The sequence below is a fragment of the Phyllobates terribilis genome, unplaced genomic scaffold (genome assembly GCF_046119375.1).
Source record: "Phyllobates terribilis strain yellow unplaced genomic scaffold, ASM4611937v1 Scaffold_4__5_contigs__length_816908805, whole genome shotgun sequence".
NCBI classification, from domain to species: Eukaryota; Metazoa; Chordata; class Amphibia; order Anura; family Dendrobatidae; genus Phyllobates; species Phyllobates terribilis.
The window spans coordinates 8,225,222-8,248,279 of record NW_027362764.1 but is presented as its reverse complement, the minus strand read 5'-3'; the positions used below and the strand labels follow the sequence as shown (position 1 = coordinate 8,248,279).

The 23,058-nt window shown below is 57.4% G+C and overlaps 1 protein-coding gene across 1 annotated transcript in view; it reads right to left on the bottom strand.

Moving 5' to 3' along the window:
- Positions 1–23,058, bottom strand: part of ABCF2 (ATP binding cassette subfamily F member 2) — a 33,197-nt gene that overhangs the window by 6,845 nt on the left and 3,294 nt on the right. The window contains 5 exon segments of the mRNA XM_073676453.1: positions 477–579; positions 764–859; positions 10,185–10,356; positions 13,269–13,451; positions 13,826–14,038. Of these exon segments, the coding sequence (XP_073532554.1) occupies positions 477–579; positions 764–859; positions 10,185–10,356; positions 13,269–13,451; positions 13,826–14,038 (767 nt within the window).

The window sequence follows — 23,058 nt, the reverse complement described above, 5'->3', positions numbered from 1 at the left end:
GCGAGGGACAGAGGGCGCGAGGGACAGAGGGCGCGCGGGACAGAGGGCGCGCGGGACAGAGGGCGCGAGGGACAGAGGGCGCGAGGGACAGAGGGCGCGAGGGACAGAGGGCGCGAGGGACAGAGGGCGCGAGGGACAGAGGGCGCGAGGGACAGAGGGCGCGAGGGACAGAGGGCGCGAGGGACAGAGGGCGCGAGGGACAGAGGGCGCGAGGGACAGAGGGCGCGAGGGACAGAGGGCGCGAGGGACAGAGGGCGCGAGGGACAGAGGGCGCGAGGGACAGAGGGCGCGAGGGACAGAGGGCGCGAGGGACAGAGGGCGCGAGGGACAGAGCGCGCGAGGGACAGAGCGCGCGAGGGACAGAGCGCGCGGGACAGAGCGCGCGGGACAGAGCGCGCGGGACAGAGCGCAGAGCTCACGGCGCCACAGACCGCAGAGTGCCAGACCACAGAGCACAAAGCGCGGCGCGCACTCACCGTGTAGTACTTCAGCTTACGGTTGTGCAGATGGATGATGTTTGTACAGACTCCGTTCAGGAAATCCTGAGAGTGCGACACAAGGACGAGGATTCTGCGGAAACTAGAAGAGAAGGCGACGGTGAGAAAGTGCTGATCGCAGACCGCCCGTGACACCGGGCCCGTCCAACGCGCGTGGCACCTGACACCTCCCATCACAACTACCCGTCATCACGCCCAAGAATCCATCTGGTCTGCGGCCCCCAGCACCGTGTGGCCCCCCTGCAGGGTGGTAGGTTGATACTCACGACTTCAGCTCCTCCTCCAGCCACACACACGCCTCCAGGTCCAGGTGATTGGTCGGCTCATCCAGGAGTAACATAAAGGGGCGGATGAAGAGCGCTCTGCGGAGAAGAGAGAGCATCAGCACAGGAAGTGTGTGCCGTCCGGCAGCCTCCTCCCCGCCTGATGCCTTAGCCGGCAGCCCCCTTCTCCCCGCCTGAGGCATCAGCCGGCAGCCTCATCCTCCCCGCCTGAGGCATCAGCCGGCAGCCTCCTCCTCCCCGCCTGAGGCATTAGCCGGCAGCCCCCTCCTCCCCGCCTGAGGCATTAGCCGGCAGCCCCCTCCTCCCCGCCTGAGGCATTAGCCGGCAGCCTCCTCCTCCCCGCCTGAGGCATTAACCGGCAGCCTCCTCCTCCCCGCCTGAGGCATTAGCCGGCAGCCTCCTCCTCCCCGCCTGAGGCATCAGCCGGCAGCCTCCTCCTCCCCACCTGAGGCCTTAGCCGGCAGCCTCCTCCTCCCCACCTGAGGCATTAGCCGGCAGCCTCCTCCTCCCCGCCTGAGGCATCAGCCGGCAGCCCCCTCCTCCCCACCTGAGGCCTTAGCCGGCAGCCTCCTCCTCCCCGCCTGAGGCCTTAGCCGGCAGCCCCTGTCGGGGTTAAAGAGAATATATATATATTTTTGTAACTTTTATACGCTTTTTTGCTAATGTACTAACCACCATTTTGTGTCATATAACAATAAGCTTTCCTTGCTACATATTACTCAAATCGAAACTTAAACTAAGACAGTTCCAGTGTTGCCAAGATTTATTTCAGAGAAACGAAACAAGATTATAAGCTGAGGGCTGCAATATCTGCCCAGAGACTGAGATAAGGAGATGTGGACCAATCAGGAGTGGCCAGACACTGGACTTTCATGGCTTACCCCGCCCCGGACAACCCCTATCCCCTCCCCATTATGTAGTGTATTTAGGTTTGTGTATGTAGGAATAAACACAGAACATTGCTGAGTACGTTGTCTGTAGTAGCCTTCTGAGCGTGCTCTGAGTTTGAACCAGCTTGTTGTCTGACTCATTCTTTGAATGGTTGACCCATGCTCATAGTTTGAATTTGGAGTGACTGGAGGATGAGTGGAATGTCATCACGACCCCCACAAATGGCGCTCAACGTGCGGCGCGGCTAGCGGTACGCCGCCCTCCCGGACCCATATTGCTGATTTCCCTGGTGGTGACCGCGGTGGCTGAATTTGAGGCCTGATCAACCTCCATCGAACACGGTAAGTTGAGATGTATTTTATATGTCTCACTTGCCTGTGTGTCAGCCGCAGCGGTTCCTGTTGGGTTGTCAGGTTGGATCTGGGTGGGTGACCGGTCGAGTGGTGAGACCTTAGGCGTCCCGCACCACGTCCTGAACCAGCAAGTGTTAAATCGAGTGACGTCGCATGCCTGCGCGTGCTCGTGTGCACACCACCTCCTCCTCCCCCGGTCACTGTACTTTTCTTAGATAGCTGCCTCCCGTAACTGATAGTCGAGGTTTCAAAGCATTCCTGAATTGTAGTGTAAGGGAGAAAGAATCTGTGACGAATTGAGGAGTGCTCTTCGTCTAACACAGAGACTGCTGTAAAGTCAAGGTTAGGAAACAGTGTATTGAGGTGTCTCTACACTGTCGGGTGGTGCCGTGGTAGGAAAGGAGATAGATCGAGGTGTCTCTCTATCTCAACAGTGTATTGAGGTGTCTCTACACTGTCGGGTGGTGCCGTGGTAGGAAAGGAGATAGATTGAGGTGTCTCTCTATCTTATCAGTGTATTGAGGTGTCTCTACACTGACGGGTGGTGACCTGTAGTCAGGGTGCCGTGGTGAGTCGCACTGTAAAGTCGCCATTCAAGGCTAGGAAAGGAGTTAGATTGAGGTGTCTCTCTATCTCATCAGTGTATTGAGGTGTGCTCTACACTGAGGAGTGGCGACCTGTGGACTGCACCAGTGATCTGAGTCGCGACAGATCATTGCATTCTATAAGAAAATGTTGCGTATATTCAAATTTGAAAGATCTCGTAAGTTGTGGAATGCTGCTGTAGGAGTTAAGCCAATTAGTGGAGTTACGGGAAGGCAAGAAGAATGTTAGGAATTTGTATAACATGATAAGCTTATCCAGTACAGGCAGGCTTTAACTTTCAGTGTAGAAAGAATGTGTTACACAGAGAAAGGGAAAGTTGAGTGATTTAGGACTCCTGCACCAGGCTCAGACACATTTTAGAGTAGATGGTGCAGGGGGGAACAGAGAATGCCGAGCCTTTGTTCGGATACATGAAAGCTGCAGAATGTGATTTGTTATGTGCCCCCAAAATGGCCGTTGCACCTTTGATGCCTGTCACTACACCGAGCCCTCAGCCACCGCCCTATAATGGTACCAACAACAAATCACCGGAGGAGTGGACGTGTCGGGGGTGTGGAGAGCAAAACCCACCCTGGGTGGAGTTCTGCTGTGTCTCTGGGGCGGGCCGCCCATGGCACGATGCCCAGCCTGCCTCCAAGAACAATCCCACTCCACCTCCTCCCTCCAACGGCCATCTTGCTACACCTCTTACTTGTTGTGGGAGGCCCGGAAAGCCCCAATCCGGCCTATATCCACTACTACATCCGTCCGGTGCATATTACCAGCCACCAGCACAGGTGGAAAAGCCCGCAGTCCCAGAGCACCCATCTGAAACTAATGTGACACCCTCTGCTCCAGTCCACGATGCTGAGACGCTTCCCCTGTTTCCTATGGGAGTCACTCACAACCCTGGGGATATCCTCCTCAACTCCCCAGAATTTCAGGCCAGACTGCTCTCCCTCCGCCAACATACTGTTACTCAAGACGATACGGAGCCAGATGAGGGATGGGCTCAAGATACTCCAGCCCCCCCTCCTTTACCCCATACGTCTCCTATGGCATCCTCCACCCCATATCCATTACCCGTACTCCGGCCCTTGCTCCAAGCAACTGCTGAAAGAACACCACCCCCCAGCCTCTCAGAAGTTTGGGACCCCTGCCGCTCCCGTAATCTAGTAGACCCATCAGGACGCCCTGTCACTCTGTCAATAGGCTATGGTGACATCCTTACACATCGGGTGGGGGCCATAGTCAACCCTGCAAACACCTGTATGAGCCATGTTGGAGGATTGGCTCACAAAATTTCCCTTGCTGCTGGTTCTACTCTGGCTGCAGAATGCCAGGCTCACTTAGCCGAAAACGGAGAGCTTTCAAAAGGCCATGGATTCCACAAAAGCAGGATCCCTTAGTACGTATGAATCCGGCCTAGAATACATGAAACAGTTAAAAGTCTGGGCTCAAGATCGCTTGTCAGATCAAGCTGGGTCTGTACAAGATGTTCAACAAGACCCTGATGAATCAGTGGAAAGATATGCTGCAAGACTCAGCATGCATTTTAAGGATCTCGGATACAGTCCTCACGTCAAGACGCAGGCCGCCCTGTTGGTTCAGGCCCTAGTAGATGGCCTACAAGACGCTCTCAGAGATGAAGTCCTGAGAGTACGGCCCGAGATTCGTTCTTCTTCCTTCAACGACGCGGTGGACATCGTTAAAGCTTTCCAAAAATCAATGCTAAAAATGAAAAAGGATACTAAGCCAAAGAAGAAAGCCGCTTCTGCCATGGTATATCAAGCTCAAGAAAGCTACCCACCCCCTGGCAACCAACATGGAATCAAGTGGGTAATGGTTAAAGGCATAGGTGATGATACTCCTCCCACATATAGAAAACAAGACAGAAGAGATGACAAGGGATCATCTAGAAACAGAAGACAATCTCGTGATTCTGAAGGACGAATGTTGTGTTGGGAGTGTGGTAACCCTAATCACATTCTCAGAGACTGTCCAACCCGCAGACAGTACCATGACCGCTCATTTCATGATGGTCCACACAACCATGGACCTTCTCGTGAACCATCTCATCCACGCCAATGACGGCTCGGTCAACCAGTGTCCACTTTCCCGGCTACGCATCTCACGGCCGCCTGTGGGACTGTCACTTTACAGGTGGACCATCAACCACTGGAGTTCCTGGTGGACACTGGGGCGGCCACATCTGTCATTTCCTCTGCACAGCTCCCTCCTTCTGTATCCCTATCATCGGATACCCTCACCTGTGTTGGGGTGGAAGGCCAACATATTTCTTCTCCACTCACAGTCCCTGTGTCTGCAGGACCGTTCACCGGAGTACTCACAAGATTCTTGGTCTCTGAAACTTGCCCTGTCAATCTGTTGGGAGCCGATCTCTTAGAGCAGATGAAGGCAACAATTACCTTCGGAAACCATGGTATGGAGCTTCTTTTGCGGGACCCTCATTCCGAACAAGGGACTGAAGACCGCTGTGTTCTTAAAGCCTTCCCTCTCATGATGATGACCATACTACCTCACTCTCTGTGGTCCAGTGGGCCAGAGGACGTCGGCCTCCTGCAGGTTCCCCCGGTCCGAGTACACCTCAAGCCTGGACACAGGTACCCACAATACCCCCTCAAGGCTGCACAAGAACAAAGCTTGGGTACCCAAATCGCTTCGCTCCTGGAATCAGGAGTCCTTGTCAGATGTGTATCTCCATGCAATACACCCCTCTTTCCTGTAAAAAAGAAAACCGTTCCGGGAGAGCCTCCAGGATACCGGTTGGTTCAGGATCTCAGAGCCGTCAATGCAGCTACCATTTTAGAAACTCCAGTGGTACCCAACCCAAACACCCTCTTGTCTCAGGTGCCTCCAACGGCCACCTTGTTTACGGTGTTAGATCTGGCCAACGCCTTCTTCAGTATACCCTTACATGAAGATTCGTGGTTTCTTTTTGCCTTCACCTTTCAAGGAGCACAGCTTACATGGACCAGGACTCCGCAAAGAGCCCAGAACTCTCCTAACCAATTCACTCATTCTATGAAGTCTATTCTGGAGCCATGGGTTCAAGAGAACCCTCAGGTCACCCTTCTACAGTATGTGGATGATCTTTTACTCTGTGGCACTGAAGAAAATTTGCCAGAGATGTCAGTATCCCTTCTCTGGTTTCTTCACTCAGCTAACTGTAAAGTCTCGAAAGGCGAAGTCCAATGGTGTCTGCCCAAGGTCATTTTCCTCGGACATTGTATATCACAAGGTGCTAGATATCTGACTGAAGAAAGAAAACAAGCCATCATGGATATCACCTTCCCAACCACCTATTCCGCTATGCAGACTTTCCTTGGCCTCATCACTTACTGCAGGCAATGGATCCCTGATGCCTCAAAGCTCATGCAACCTCTGTACGACTGTCTCAAGAATGAAGGCTCAGTTTGGCTTCATGCTGAAGATCCACGTGTTTCTCATCAACACAGACTATGTTTTGACCGCCTTAAACAGGCTGTTGTCTCTGCCCCGGCCTTGGGCTTACCAGACTATACTCAGCCATTTCACCTTTTTGTCTCGGAATCGGAAGGTCATGCCTCTGGAGTTCTAGCACAACGCTATGATCATAAGTATCGGCCTTTGGGCTACTACTCAGCCCGCCTGGACCCTGTCGCCCGAACTGCCCCCACGTGCCTTAAGGCGGTCCACGCTGCTCACATCCTCCTTGACAAGTCAGCTGATATCGTCCTTGGACATGATCTAGTTATACAGGCCGGCCATGATCTCTCAGCTGTTCTGCAACAAACATCTAACCAACCAAAGACACCTGCGGCTGCAGTGTTCCCTATTGTTGCCCTCCAATATAACATTTACCAGATGTCTGACTATCAATCCTGCCACTTTGCTTCCACCTTCTAGGGGGGAAGGTGAAGAGGGTGAAGGTCCATTGGTGGAACCTCATGATTGTATAAAAATTTTGCAGGAAGAGACTTCTGCTCCAGAGAATATGGTGGCACATCCGCTCGCAGACCCTCAAGGGAAGTTCCATACGGGATATGCTGTCACAACGGACCTAACAGTCCTCAAGGCTGAAGCTCTACCACCATACATGTCTGCACAAGAAGCTGAACTTGTGGCTCTCACAGAGGCCTGCCACCTGGCAGCAGGAACAAAGGCGAATATATATATATATACCGATTCCAGGTATGGACATGGAATTTGCAATGATTCTGGACTCTTGTGGAAGTCTAGAGGATTCATCACAGCTGCAGGTACACCAGTGAAACATGTCTCATGGATTAAGGCCCTAATGAAGGCCCTGGAACTACCCATTCAGGTTGCTGTTATCAAGGTCAAGGCTCATGGAAGACTAGATTCCAGGGAAGCCAGGGGCAACCACCTAGCTGACCAAGCAGCCAAGACTGCAGCAGTGGAGAATGTGTCATCAAAGTGGCAGGAAAAGGAAGAAGGGATGGGGGAAACCCTGCAAACCGTAGCTGTGGCGCTCACTAGAGCAAAGAGCCAAAGAACAGCTGGCGGAAGACCATACAAGTCCAGCGGAGACACGAGTGGAATCCAGGGGGGTCAGGATGCCTGAAGAAAAATTGTGTGAGGAACAAAGGAAGACCCCCACTGAAGAAGTCAAGCAATGGAAATCGGCAGGAGCCGTGCTGGCAGGTCGCAAAGATTCAAAGGTCAACTCGACTCTTTACCAAGTGGATGGGAAGCCTTGCTTGCCTAGACGCATGTACTCAGCTGTGGCAGCATGGGCTCACGGGCCTACACACAGAGGAAAGAATCAAGCCTTGGCATGTATCAAGAAACTGTACTTTGCACCCGGAATCTCTTCCACTGTGAGTGCGTACTCAAAATCCTGCTCTGTCTGCGCTACCTGAAACCCAACGTGTACGGCACGGGTCCCTCTCCAACACCTGGCTAAACCAGACTACCCTTGGCAGAGAATACAAGTCGACCATATCCAAATGCCTAAAGCAGGAAAATAGGAGTACGTTTTGGTAGCCGTGGATATGTTCTCAGCCTGGCCCGAGGCCTACCCGGTTGTCAACATGACTGCTAAAGTCACAGCCAAGAAACTGATCACCGAAATTGCCTACAGATTTGGAGTTCCCCAAGTCATAGAATCGGATCAAGGACCAGCTTTCACAGCAAATATCTACAAAGAACTCTGGAACATGTTGGGAACAGATTTGGGCCTCCACGCTCCATACCATCCTGCCAGTTCAGGCAAAGTGGAGAGAATGAATTCCACACTCAAGACCCAGCTCTTGAAAATGACCCAAGATCATCCCCTCCCCTGGCCCGACCTACTCCCCATAGTATTGTATCATATCACACACACTCCTCAGGCCAAACATGGGCTGACTACCTATAAAAATTTTGTTTGGGACCCCACCCAAGATAGGAGAGATTAGGCCCCAAGAGTTGTCTGAAACACATGATAGAGTGGTAAAATTTGTGATTGCCTTGTCTAGAGAATTGACTAACACCCGCTCTCCAGTATCTGCTTCTCTCCCAGAATCTACAGGTGATGCAGTACATGATTTCACCCCAGGCGATCTAGTGTATGTGAAGAAGTTTGTCCGGAAAGACTGCCTCCAGCCGCGGTTTGAGGGACCGTACACTGTGCTTCTCACCACCCCGACGGCTCTGAAGCTTGAGGGCAAGAGCACCTGGATTCACGCCTCCCACTGCAAGAGAGACAGAACGAGTCTATAAAAGATGACTACCTTCTTCTATATCCTTTCCATATGCTTACTGTCTGTCCCAGGGTGGACAGCTACCACACAGGGGTAGATACCTCCTTCTTCTCAGGTTGGTTGGGAGCGCTCAAGGGATTCCTCCAACAAGTTTGTCTAGTAATGGGAGGTCTACTAGTATTGGGCCTGGTGGTCCTGTGCTGCATAGTCCCCTTATACAGGAAAGCTATAACCAAAGCTGTCCCAACCTCCGGGACCTTTCTGAATCAAGAGAAGATATGGAGAAATACACTCCTTTGAACAAGCCTGACCAGCCCCCCCATGACAAAGTCCAATTGAGAGATCTAGTTTAGGGACAGTTGGGAGAACTCCATGTGTCACCCAGGATAGGGCTCGATTGTCTGGGGGCGTCCCATAAGGGGGCAGCTTCTAAGATGATTGGGTGAAGAAATCCACCTCCCCTCTCCCCACACATGGACAGTCTCAAAGGCCCCGAAGCAAAGGAAAGCTTAGTGTTTAGGGGGGAATGTCGGGGTAAAAGAGAATATATATATATTTTTGTAACTTTTATACTTTTGTAACTTTTATACGCTTTTTTGCTAATGTACTAACCACCATTTTGTGTCTTATAACAATAAGCTTTCCTTGCTACATATTACTCAAATCGAAACTTAAACTAAGACAGTTCCAGTGTTGCCAAGATTTATTTCAGAGAAACGAAACAAGATTATAAGCTGAGGGCTGCAATATCTGCCCAGAGACTGAGATAAGGAGATGTGGACCAATCAGGAGTGGCCAGACACTGGACTTTCATGGCTTACCCCACCCCGGACAACCCCTATCCCCTCCCCATTATGTAGTGTATTTAGGTTTGTGTATGTAGGAATAAACACAGAACATTGCTGAGGACGTTGACTGTAGTAGTCTTCTGAGCATGCTCTGAGCTTGAACCAGCTTGTTGTCTGACTCATTCTTTGAATGGTTGACCCATGCTCATAGTTTGAATTTGGAGTGACTGGAGGACGAGTGGAATGTCATCACGACCCCCACACCCCCTCCTCCCCACCTGAGGCACTAACCGGCAGCCTCCTCCTCCCCGCCTGAGGCATTAACCGGCAGCCTCCTCCTCCCCGCCTGAGGCATTAACCGGCAGCCTCCTCCTCCCCGCCTGAGGCATCAGCCGGCAGCCCCCTCCTCCCCGCCTGAGGCATTAACCGGCAGCCTCCTCCTCCCCACCTGAGGCACTAACCGGCAGCCTCCTCCTCCCCGCCTGAGGCATTAACCGGCAGCCTCCTCCTCCCCGCCTGAGGCATTAACCGGCAGCCTCCTCCTCCCCGCCTGAGGCATCAGCCGGCAGCCCCCTCCTCCCCGCCTGAGGCATTAACCGGCAGCCTCCTCCTCCCCGCCTGAGGCATTAACCGGCAGCCTCCTCCTCCCCGCCTGAGGCATCAGCCGGCAGCCCCCTCCTCCCCGCCTGAGGCATTAACCGGCAGCCTCCTCCTCCCCGCCTGAGGCATTAACCGGCAGCCTCCTCCTCCCCGCCTGAGGCATCAACCGGCAGCCTCCTCCTCCCCGCCTGAGGCATCAACCGGCAGCCTCCTCCTCCCCGCCTGAGGCATCAGCCGGCAGCCCCCTCCTCCCCGCCTGAGGCATCAGCCGGCAGCCCCCTCCTTCCCGCCTGAGGCATCAGCCGGCAGCCTCCTCCTCCCCGCCTGAGGCATCAGCCGGCAGCCGCCTCCTCCTCCCCACCTGAGGCATCAGCCGGCAGCCTCCTCCTCCCCGCCTGAGGCATCAGCCGGCAGCCGCCTCCTCCTCCCCACCTGAGGCCTTAGCCGGCAGCCTCCTCCTCCCCGCCTGAGGCCTTACCTGGCCAGGGCCACGCGCATCCTCCAGCCTCCACTGAAATCCTTCAGCTTCTTGCGCTGCATGGCCGGGGTGAAGCCGAGTCCGTGCAGGATCCGAGACGCTCGCACTTCAGCTTTGGCGGCGTCGAGCTCCTCCAGACGCTCATACAGCTCCAGGAGCTTCTCACACTCCGCTGCCAGGAGAAAGAGAGATCAGGGGGCACAGAGGCGGGAGCCCGGGAGGGAGGAGGGGCCAGAGGCGGGAGCCCAGAGGCAGGACCGGGGAAGGAGGAGGGGCCAGAGGCGGGAGCCCAGAGGCAGGCCCGGGGAAGGAGGAGGGGCCAGAGGCGGGCACGGGGAGGGAGGAGGGGCCAGAGGCGGGAGCCCGGGGAGGGAGGAGGGGCCAGATGCGGGAGCCCAGAGGCAGGACCGGGGAAGGAGGAGGGGCCAGAGGCGGGAGCCCAGAGGCAGGCCCAGGGAAGGAGGAGGGGCCAGAGGCGGGCACGGGGAGGGAGGAGGGGCCAGAGGCGGGAGCCCAGAGGCAGGACCGGGGAAGGAAGAGGGGCCAGAGGCGGGAGCCCAGAGGCAGGCCCGGGGAAGGAGGAGGGGCCAGAGGCGGGCACGGGGAGGGAGGAGGGGCCAGAGGCAGGCCCGGGGAGGGAGGAGGGGCCAGAGGCGGGAGCCCAGAGGCAGGACCGGGGAAGGAGGAGGGGCCAGAGGCGGGAGCCCAGAGGCAGGCCCGGGGAAGGAGGAGGGGCCAGAGGCGGGCCCGGGGAAGGAGGAGGGGCCAGAGGCGGGCCCGGGGAGGGAGGAGGGGCCAGAGGCGGGAGCCCAGAGGCGGGCACGGGGAGGGAGGAGGGGCCAGAGGCAGGCCCGGGGAGGGAGGAGGGGCCAGAGGCGGGAGCCCAGAGGCAGGACCGGGGAAGGAGGAGGGGCCAGAGGCGGGAGCCCAGAGGCAGGCCCGGGGAAGGAGGAGGGGCCAGAGGCGGGCACGGGGAGGGAGGAGGGGCCAGAGGCAGGCCCGGGGAGGGAGGAGGGGCCAGAGGCGGGAGCCCAGAGGCAGGACCGGGGAAGGAGGAGGGGCCAGAGGCGGGCACGGGGAGGGAGGAGGGGCCAGAGGCGGGAGCCCAGAGGCAGGCCCGGGGAAGGAGGAGGGGCCAGAGGCGGGCACGGGGAGGGAGGAGGGGCCAGAGGCGGGAGCCCAGAGGCAGGACCGGGGAAGGAAGAGGGGCCAGAGGCGGGAGCCCAGAGGCAGGCCCGGGGAAGGAGGAGGGGCCAGAGGCGGGCACGGGGAGGGAGGAGGGGCCAGAGGCAGGCCCGGGGAGGGAGGAGGGGCCAGAGGCGGGAGCCCAGAGGCAGGACCGGGGAAGGAGGAGGGGCCAGAGGCGGGAGCCCAGAGGCAGGCCCGGGGAAGGAGGAGGGGCCAGAGGCGGGCCCGGGGAGGGAGGAGGGGCCAGAGGCGGGAGCCCAGAGGCGGGCACGGGGAGGGAGGAGGGGCCAGAGGCAGGCCCGGGGAGGGAGGGAGGGGCCAGAGGCGGGAGCCCAGAGGCAGGACCGGGGAAGGAGGAGGGGCCAGAGGCGGGAGCCCAGAGGCAGGCCCGGGGAAGGAGGAGGGGCCAGAGGCGGGCACGGGGAGGGAGGAGGGGCCAGAGGCAGGCCCGGGGAGGGAGGAGGGGCCAGAGGCGGGAGCCCAGAGGCAGGACCGGGGAAGGAGGAGGGGCCAGAGGCGGGAGCCCAGAGGCAGGCCCGGGGAAGGAGGAGGGGCCAGAGGCGGGCCCGGGGAGGGAGGAGGGGCCAGAGGCGGGAGCCCAGAGGCGGGCACGGGGAGGGAGGAGGGGCCAGAGGCAGGCCCGGGGAGGGAGGAGGGGCCAGAGGCGGGAGCCCAGAGGCAGGACCGGGGAAGGAGGAGGGGCCAGAGGCGGGAGCCCAGAGGCAGGCCCGGGGAAGGAGGAGGGGCCAGAGGCGGGCACGGGGAGGGAGGAGGGGCCAGAGGCAGGCCCGGGGAGGGAGGAGGGGCCAGAGGCGGGAGCCCAGAGGCAGGACCGGGGAAGGAGGAGGGGCCAGAGGCGGGAGCCCAGAGGCAGGCCCGGGGAAGGAGGAGGGGCCAGAGGCGGGCACGGGGAGGGAGGAGGGGCCAGAGGCAGGACCGGGGAAGGAGGAGGGGCCAGAGGCGGGAGCCCAGAGGCAGGCCCGGGGAAGGAGGAGGGGCCAGAGGCGGGCACGGGGAGGGAGGAGGGGCCAGAGGCGGGCACGGGGAGGGAGGCCCGGGGAGGGGGGGGGAACCAGAGGCAGGCCCGGGGAGGGAGGAGGGGCCAGAGGCAGGCACGGGGAGGGAGGAGGGGCCAGAGGCGGGCACGGGGAGGGAGGCCCGGGGAGGGGGGGGGAACCAGAGGCAGGCCCGGGGAGGGGGGGGGGACCAGAGGCGGGCACGGGGAGGCAGGCCCGGGGAGGGGGGGGGGGAACCAGAGGCAGGCCCGGGGAGGGGGGGGGGGACCAGAGGCGGGCACGGGGAGGCAGGCCCGGGGAGGGGGGGGGAACCAGAGGCAGGCCCGGGAGGGGGGGGGGGGGACCAGAGGCGGGCACGGGGAGGCAGCCCGGGGAGGGGGGGGGGGGGAACCAGAGGCAGGCCCGGGGAGGGAGGAGGGGCCAGAGGCGGGCACGGGGAGGCAGGCCCGGGGAGGGGGGGAACCAGAGGCGGGCACGGGGAGGCAGGCCCGGGGAGGGGGGGGGGGGGAACCAGAGGCGGGCACGGGGAGGGAGGAGGGGCCAGAGGCGGGCACGGGGAGGCAGGCCCGGGGAGGGGGGGAGACCAGAGGCGGGCACGGGGAGGGAGGAGGGGCCAGAGGCAGACCCGGGGAGGGGTGAGGGGAACGAGAGGCAGGCCCGGGGAGGGAGGAGGGGCCAGAGGCGGGCACGGGGAGGCAGGCCCGGGGAGGGGAGGGGGGGGGATCAGAGGCGGGCCAGGGGAGGGGGCGGGGGACCAGAGGCGGGAGCCCAGAGGCAGGCCCGGGGAGGGAGGAGGGGCCAGAGGTGGGCACGGGGAGGCAGGCCCGGGGAGGGGAGGGGGGGGGGACCAGAGGCGGGCCAGGGGAGGTGAGCAGCTTACCATCCTCATGTGCCAGCCGCTCGGCCTCCTTCTCCAGCATGGTGCGCTCCTGGTCCACCTCCATCACACACTGCAGAGCCGTCTTCTCGCTCGGGGGCATCTCTCGGGTCAGGTGGTAGATGTCGATGTGCTCCGGGATCGGCACCTCGCGCTTCCCCACAGCCGACAGAAGCATAGACTTCCCTGGGGAGAAAAAGCGGCGAGGGTCACAGAGCGCGCAGCCCCCCGACCAGCACAGGGGCGCAGAGCGGGCAGCCCCCCGACCAGCACAGGGGCGCAGAGCGGGCAGCCCCCCGACCAGCACAGGGGTGCAGAGCAGGCAGCCCCCCGACCAGCACACGGGCGCAGAGCGGGCAGCCCCCCCGACCAGCACACGGGCGCAGAGCGGGCAGCCCCCTGCGGCGCAGAGCGGGCAGCCTCCGACCAGCACAGGGGCGCAGAGCGGGCAGCCCCCCGACCAGCACAGGGGCGCAGAGCGGGCAGCCCCCCGACCAGCACACCGGCGCAGAGCGGGCAGAGGGGTCGGGTCTGGAGGAGGCACAGCGGCCTCCGCTCACCTGTCCCGTTGAGGCCGATGAGGCCATATCTGCGGCCGGAGTTCAGCTCCAGCGTGGTGTCAGTCAGCAGCTCCTGACCGTGGAACGTCAGCGACATGTTTATAATGTGAACGTCTGTGCTGTTCGGGTGCGAAGCCAAAACCCCGGTCACCGCCCGCGCTTCCGCCTTCCGCAGCTCGAACTCCTCCACCTGGCGGGTCACATCGTCCACATCTGCGGAGAGGGGACACTGAAATCCTCTGTGCTGCTGTGCCATGTCACACCCATCCTGACCCCACACATCCCCCATGTACTCCTGAGATCCTCTGTGCTGCTGTACTAGGTCACATCCTGACCTCACACATCCCCCATGTACTCCTGAGATCCTCTGTGCTGCTGTACTAGGTCACATCCTGACCTCACACATCCCCCATGTACTCCTGAGATCCTCTGTGCTGCTGTACTATGTCACATCCTGACCCCACACATCCCCCATGTACTCCTGAGATCCTCTGTGCTGCTGTACTATGTCACATCCTGACCCCACACATCCCCCATGTACTCCTGAGATCCTCTGTGCTGCTGTACTAGGTCACATCCTGACCTCACACATCCCCCATGTACTCCTGAGATCCTCTGTGCTGCTGTACTAGGTCACATCCTGACCCCACACATCCCCCATGTACTCCTGAGATCCTCTGTGCTGCTGTACTATGTCACATCCTGACCTCACACATCCCCCATGTACTCCTGAGATCCTCTGTGCTGCTGTACTAGGTCACATCCTGACCCCACACATCCCCCATGTACTCCTGAGATCCTCTGTGCTGCTGTACTAGGTCACATCCTGACCTCACACATCCCCCATGTACTCCTGAGATCCTCTGTGCTGCTGTACTAGGTCACATCCTGACCTCACACATCCCCATGTACTCCTGAGATCCTCTGTGCTGCTGTACTAGGTGACATCCTGACCCCACACATCCACCATGTACTCCTGAGATCCTCTGCGCTGCTGTACTATGTCACATCCTGACCTCACACATCCCCCATGTACTCCTGAGATCCTCTGTGCTGCTGTACTAGGTCACATCCTGACCCCACACATCCCCCATGTACTCCTGAGATCCTCTGTGCTGCTGTACTAGGTGACATCCTGACCCCACACATCCCCCATGTACTCCTGAGATCCTCTATGCTGCTGTACTAGGTCACATCCTGACCCCACACATGCCCCATGTACTCCTGAGATCCTCTGTGCTGCTGTACTATGTCACATCCTGACCCCACACATCCCCCATGTACTCCTGAGATCCTCTGTGCTGCTGTACTATGTCACATCCTGACCTCACACATCCCCCATGTACTCCTGAGATCCTCTGTGCTGCTGTACTAGGTCACATCCTGACCCCACACATCCCCCATGTACTCCTGAGATCCTCTGTGCTGCTGTACTAGGTCACATCCTGACCCCACACATCCCCCATGTACTCCTGAGATCCTCTGTGCTGCTGTACTAGGTCACATCCTGACCTCACACATCCCCCATGTACTCCTGAGATCCTCTGTGCTGCTGTACTAGGTCACATCCTGACCCCACACATCCCCCATGTACTCCTGAGATCCTCTGTGCTGCTGTACTAGGTCACATCCTGACCTCACACATCCCCCATGTACTCCTGAGATCCTCTGTGCTGCTGTACTAGGTCACATCCTGACCTCACACATCCCCCATGTACTCCTGAGATCCTCTGTGCTGCTGTACTAGGTCACATCCTGACCTCACACATCCCCCATGTACTCCTGAGATCCTCTGTGCTGCTGTACTAGGTCACATCCTGACCTCACACATCCCCCATGTACTCCTGAGATCCTCTGTGCTGCTGTACTAGGTCACATCCTGACCTCACACATCCCCCATGTACTCCTGAGATCCTCTGTGCTGCTGTACTAGGTCACATCCTGACCTCACACATCCCCCATGTACTCCTGAGATCCTCTGTGCTGCTGTACTAGGTCACATCCTGACCTCACACATCCCCCATGTACTCCTGAGATCCTCTGTGCTGCTGTACTAGGTCACATCCTGACCTCACACATCCCCCATGTACTCCTGAGATCCTCTGTGCTGCTGTACTAGGTCACATCCGACCCCCACACCAATCCCCCATGTACTCCTGAGATCCTCTGTGCTGCTGTACTAGGTCACATCCTGACCTCACACATCCCCCATGTACTCCTGAGATCCTCTGTGCTGCTGTACTAGGTCACATCCTGACCTCACACATCCCCATGTACTCCTGAGATCCTCTGTGCTGCTGTACTAGGTCACATCCTGACCTCACACATCCCCCATGTACTCCTGAGATCCTCTGTGCTGCTGTACTAGGTCACATCCTGACCCCACACATCCCCCATGTACTCCTGAGATCCTCTGTGCTGCTGTACTAGGTCACATCCTGACCTCACACATCCCCCATGTACTCCTGAGATCCTCTGTGCTGCTGTACTATGTCACATCCTGACCCCACACATCCCCCATGTACTCCTGAGATCCTCTGTGCTGCTGTACTAGGTCACATCCTGACCTCACACATCCCCCATGTACTCCTGAGATCCTCTGTGCTGCTGTACTAGGTCACATCCTGACCTCACACATCCCCCATGTACTCCTGAGATCCTCTGTGCTGCTGTACTAGGTCACATCCTGACCTCACACATCCCCCATGTACTCCTGAGATCCTCTGTGCTGCTGTACTATGTCACATCCTGACCCCACACATCCCCCATGTACTCCTGAGATCCTCTGTGCTGCTGTACTAGGTCACATCCTGACCCCACACATCCCCCATGTACTCCTGAGATCCTCTGTGCTGCTGTACTAGGTCACATCCTGACCTCACACATCCCCCATGTACTCCTGAGATCCTCTGTGCTGCTGTACTAGGTCACATCCTGACCTCACACATCCCCCATGTACTCCTGAGATCCTCTGTGCTGCTGTACTAGGTCACATCCTGACCTCACACATCCCCCATGTACTCCTGAGATCCTCTGTGCTGCTGTACTATGTCACATCCTGACCTCACACATCCCCCATGTACTCCTGAGATCCTCTGTGCTGCTGTACTAGGTCACATCCTGACCTCACACATCCCCCATGTACTCCTGAGATCCTCTGTGCTGCTGTACTAGGTCACATCCTGACCCCACACATCCCCCATGTACTCCTGAGATCCTCTGTGCTGCTGTACTAGGTCACATCCTGACCTCACACATCCCCCATGTACTCCTGAGATCCTCTGTGCTGCTGTACTAGGTCACATCCTGACCCCACACATCCCCCATGTACTCCTGAGATCCTCTGTGCTGCTGTACTAGGTCACATCCTGACCCCACACATCCCCCATGTACTCCTGAGATCCTCTGTGCTGCTGTACTAGGTCACATCCTGACCTCACACATCCCCCATGTACTCCTGAGATCCTCTGTGCTGCTGTACTAGGTCACATCCTGACCCCACACATCCCCCATGTACTCCTGAGATCCTCTGTGCTGCTGTACTAGGTCACATCCTGACCTCACACATCCCCCATGTACTCCTGAGATCCTCTGTGCTGCTGTACTAGGTCACATCCTGACCCCACACATCCCCCATGTACTCCTGAGATCCTCTGTGCTGCTGTACTAGGTCAATTCCTCCTGACCTCACACATCCCCCATGTACTCCTGAGATCCTCTGTGCTGCTGTACTAGGTCACATCCTGACCCCACACATCCCCCATGTACTCCTGAGATCCTCTGTGCTGCTGTACTAGGTCACATCCTGACCTCACACATCCCCCATGTACTCCTGAGATCCTCTGTGCTGCTGTACTAGGTCACATCCTGACCCCACACATCCTCCATGTACTCCTGAGATCCTCTGTGCTGCTGTACTAGGTCACATCCTGACCTCACACATCCCCCATGTACTCCTGAGATCCTCTGTGCTGCTGTACTAGGTCACATCCTGACCCCACACATCCCCCATGTACTCCTGAGATCCTCTGTGCTGCTCTACTAGGTCACATCCTGACCCCACACATCCCCCATGTACTCCTGAGATCCTCTGTGCTGCTGTACTAGGTCACATCCTGACCCCACACATCCCCCATGTACTCCTGAGATCCTCTGTGCTGCTGTACTAGGTCACATCCTGACCTCACACATCCCCCATGTACTCCTGAGATCCTCTGTGCTGCTGTACTAGGTCACATCCTGACCTCACACATCCCCCATGTACTCCTGAGATCCTCTGTGCTGCTGTACTAGGTCACATCCTGACCCCACACATCCCCCATGTACTCCTGAGATCCTCTGTGCTGCTGTACTAGGTCACATCCTGACCTCACACATCCCCCATGTACTCCTGAGATCCTCTGTGCTGCTGTACTAGGTCACATCCTGACCCCACACATCCCCCATGTACTCCTGAGATCCTCTGTGCTGCTGTACTAGGTCACATCCTGACCCCACACATCCCCCATGTACTCCTGAGATCCTCTGTGCTGCTGTACTAGGTCACATCCTGACCTCACACATCCCCATGTACTCCTGAGATCCTCTGTGCTGCTGTACTAGGTCACATCCTGACCTCACACATCCCCCATGTACTCCTGAGATCCTCTGTGCTGCTGTACTAGGTCACATCCTGACCCCACACATCCCCCATGTACTCCTGAGATCCTCTGTGCTGCTGTACTAGGTCACATCCTGACCTCACACATCCCCCATGTACTCCTGAGATCCTCTGTGCTGCTGTACTTAGGTCACATCCTGACCCCACACATCCTCCATGTACTCCTGAGATCCTCTGTGCTGCTGTACTATGTCACATCCTGACCCCACACATCCTCCATGTACTCCTGAGATCCTCTGTGCTGCTGTACTAGGTCACATCCTGACCCCACACATCCCCCATGTACTCCTGAGATCCTCTGTGCTGCTGTACTAGGTCACATCCTGACCCCACACATCCTCCATGTACTCCTGAGATCCTCTGTGCTGCTGTACTAGGTCACATCCTGACCTCACACATCCCCCATGTACTCCTGAAATCCTCTGTGCTGCTGTACAATGTCACATCCTGACCCCACACATCCCCCATGTACTCCTGAGATCCTCTGTGCTGCTGTACTATGTCACATCCTGACCCCACACATCCCCCATGTACTCCTGAGATCCTCTGTGCTGCTGTACTAGGTCACATCCTGACCCCACACATCCCCCATGTACTCCTGAGATCCTCTGTGCTGCTGTACTATGTCACATCCTGACCTCACACATCCCCCATGTACTCCTGAGATCCTCTGTGCTGCTGTACTAGGTCACATCCTGACCCCACACATCCCCCATGTACTCCTGAGATCCTCTGTGCTGCTGTACTAGGTCACATCCTGACCTCACACATCCCCCATGTACTCCTGAGATCCTCTGTGCTGCTGTACTAGGTCACATCCTGACCCCACACATCCTCCATGTACTCCTGAGATCCTCTGTGCTGCTGTACTATGTCACATCCTGACCTCACACATCCCCCATGTACTCCTGAGATCCTCTGTGCTGCTGTACTAGGTCACATCCTGACCCCACACATCCCCCATGTACTCCTGAGATCCTCTGTGCTGCTGTACTAGGTCACATCCTGACCTCACACATCCCCCATGTACTCCTGAGATCCTCTGTGCTGCTGTACTAGGTCACATCCTGACCCCACACATCCCCCATGTACTCCTGAGATCCTCTGTGCTGCTGTACTAGGTCACATCCTGACCTCACACATCCCCCATGTACTCCTGAGATCCTCTGTGCTGCTGTACTAGGTCACATCCTGACCCCACACATCCCCCATGTACTCCTGAGATCCTCTGTGCTGCTGTACTAGGTCACATCCTGACCCCACACATCCCCCATGTACTCCTGAGATCCTCTGTGCTGCTGTACTAGGTCACATCCTGACCTCACACATCCCCCATGTACTCCTGAGATCCTCTGTGCTGCTGTACTAGGTCACATCCTGACCCCACACATCCCCCATGTACTCCTGAGATCCTCTGTGCTGCTGTACTAGGTCACATCCTGACCCCACACATCCCCCATGTACTCCTGAGATCCTCTGTGCTGCTGTACTAGGTCACATCCTGACCCCACACATCCCCCATGTACTCCTGAGATCCTCTGTGCTGCTGTACTAGGTCACATCCTGACCTCACCCATCCCCCATGTACTCCTGAGATCCTCTGTGCTGCTGTACTAGGTCACATCCTGACCTCACACATCCCCCATGTACTCCTGAGATCCTCTGTGCTGCTGTACTAGGTCACATCCTGACCCCACACATCCCCCATGTACTCCTGAGATCCTCTGTGCTGCTGTACTAGGTCACATCCTGACCCCACACATCCCCCATGTACTCCTGAGATCCTCTGTGCTGCTGTACTAGGTCACATCCTGACCTCACACATCCCCCATGTACTCCTGAGATCCTCTGTGCTGCTGTACTAGGTCACATCCTGACCTCACACATCCCCCATGTACTCCTGAGATCCTCTGTGCTGCTGTACTAGGTCACATCCTGACCTCACACATCCCCCATGTACTCCTGAGATCCTCTGTGCTGCTGTACTAGGTCACATCCTGACCTCACACATCCCCCATGTACTCCTGAGATCCTCTGTGCTGCTGTACTAGGTCACATCCTGACCTCACACATCCCCCATGTACTCCTGAGATCCTCTGTGCTGCTGTACTAGGTCACATCCTGACCTCACACATCCCCCATGTACTCCTGAGATCCTCTGTGCTGCTGTACTAGGTCACATCCTGACCTCACACATCCCCCATGTACTCCTGAGATCCTCTGTGCTGCTGTACTAGGTCACATCCTGACCTCACACATCCCCCATGTACTCCTGAGATCCTCTGTGCTGCTGTACTAGGTCACATCCTGACCTCACACATCCCCCATGTACTCCTGAGATCCTCTGTGCTGCTGTACTAGGTCACATCCTGACCTCACACATCCCCCATGTACTCTGAGATCCTCTGTGCTGCTGTACTAGGTCACATCCTGACCCCACACATCCCCCATGTACTCCTGAGATCCTCTGTGCTGCTGTACTAGGTCACATCCTGACCTCACACATCCCCCATGTACTCCTGAGATCCTCTGTGCTGCTGTACTAGGTCACATCCTGACCCCACACATCCCCCATGTACTCCTGAGATCCTCTGTGCTGCTGTACTAGGTCACATCCTGACCTCACACATCCCCCATGTACTCCTGAGATCCTCTGTGCTGCTGTACTAGGTCACATCCTGACCCCACACATCCCCCATGTACTCCTGAGATCCTCTGTGCTGCTGTACTAGGTCACATCCTGACCCCACACATCCCCCATGTACTCCTGAGATCCTCTGTGCTGCTGTACTAGGTCACATCCTGACCCCACACATCCCCATGTACTCCTGAGATCCTCTGTGCTGCTGTACTAGGTCACATCCTGACCCCACACATCCTCCATGTACTCCTGAGATCCTCTGTGCTGCTGTACTAGGTCACATCCTGACCCCACACATCCCCCATGTACTCCTGAGATCCTCTGTGCTGCTGTACTAGGTCACATCCTGACCCCACACATCCTCCATGTACTCCTGAGATCCTCTGTGCTGCTGTACTAGGTCACATCCTGACCTCACACATCCCCCATGTACTCCTGAGATCCTCTGTGCTGCTGTACTAGGTCACATCCTGACCTCACACATCCCCCATGTACTCCTGAGATCCTCTGTGCTGCTGTACTAGGTCACATCCTGACCCCACACATCCCCCATGTACTCCTGAGATCCTCTGTGCTGCTGTACTAGGTCACATCCTGACCCCACACATCCCCCATGTACTCCTGAGATCCTCTGTGCTGCTGTACTAGGTCACATCCTGACCCCACACATCCCCCATGTACTCCTGAGATCCTCTGTGCTGCTGTACTAGGTCACATCCTGACCTCCACACATCCCCCATGTACTCCTGAGATCCTCTGTGCTGCTGTACTAGGTCACATCCTGACCCCACACATCCTCCATGTACTCCTGAGATCCTCTGTGCTGCTGTACTAGGTCACATCCTGACCCCACACATCCCCCATGTACTCCTGAGATCCTCTGTGCTGCTGTACTAGGTCACATCCTGACCCCACACATCCCCCATGTACTCCTGAGATCCTCTGTGCTGCTGTACTAGGTCACATCCTGACCCCACACATCCCCCATGTACTCCTGAGATCCTCTGTGCTGCTGTACTAGGTCACATCCTGACCTCACACATCCCCCATGTACTCCTGAGATCCTCTGTGCTGCTGTACTAGGTCACATCCTGACCCCACACATCCCCCATGTACTCCTGAGATCCTCTGTGCTGCTGTACTAGGTCACATCCTGACCCTCACATCCCCCATGTACTCCTGAGATCCTCTGTGCTGCTGTACTAGGTCACATCCTGACCCCACACATCCCCCATGTACTCCTGAGATCCTCTGTGCTGCTGTACTAGGTCACATCCTGACCCCACACATCCCCCATGTACTCCTGAGATCCTCTGTGCTGCTGTACTAGGTCCACATCCTGACCTCACACATCCCCATGTACTCCTGAGATCCTCTGTGCTGCTGTACTAGGTCACATCCTGACCCCACACATCCCCATGTACTCCTGAGATCCTCTGTGCTGCTGTACTAGGTCACATCCTGACCCCACACATCCCCCATGTACTCCTGAGATCCTCTGTGCTGCTGTACTAGGTCACATCCTGACCCACACATCCCCCATGTACTCCTGAGATCCTCTGTGCTGCTGTACTAGGTCACATCCTGACCCCACACATCCTCCATGTACTCCTGAGATCCTCTGTGCTGCTGTACTAGGTCACATCCTGACCCCACACATCCCCCATGTACTCTGAGATCCTCTGTGCTGCTGTACTAGGTCACATCCTGACCCCACACATCCCCCATGTACTCCTGAGATCCTCTGTGCTGCTGTACTAGGTCACATCCTGACCTCACCCATCCCCCATGTACTCCTGAGATCCTCTGTGCTGCTGTACTAGGTCACATCCTGACCCCACACATCCCCATGTACTCCTGAGATCCTCTGTGCTTGCTGTACTAGGTCACATCCTGACCCACACATCCCTCCATGTACTCCCCCCCCCCCCT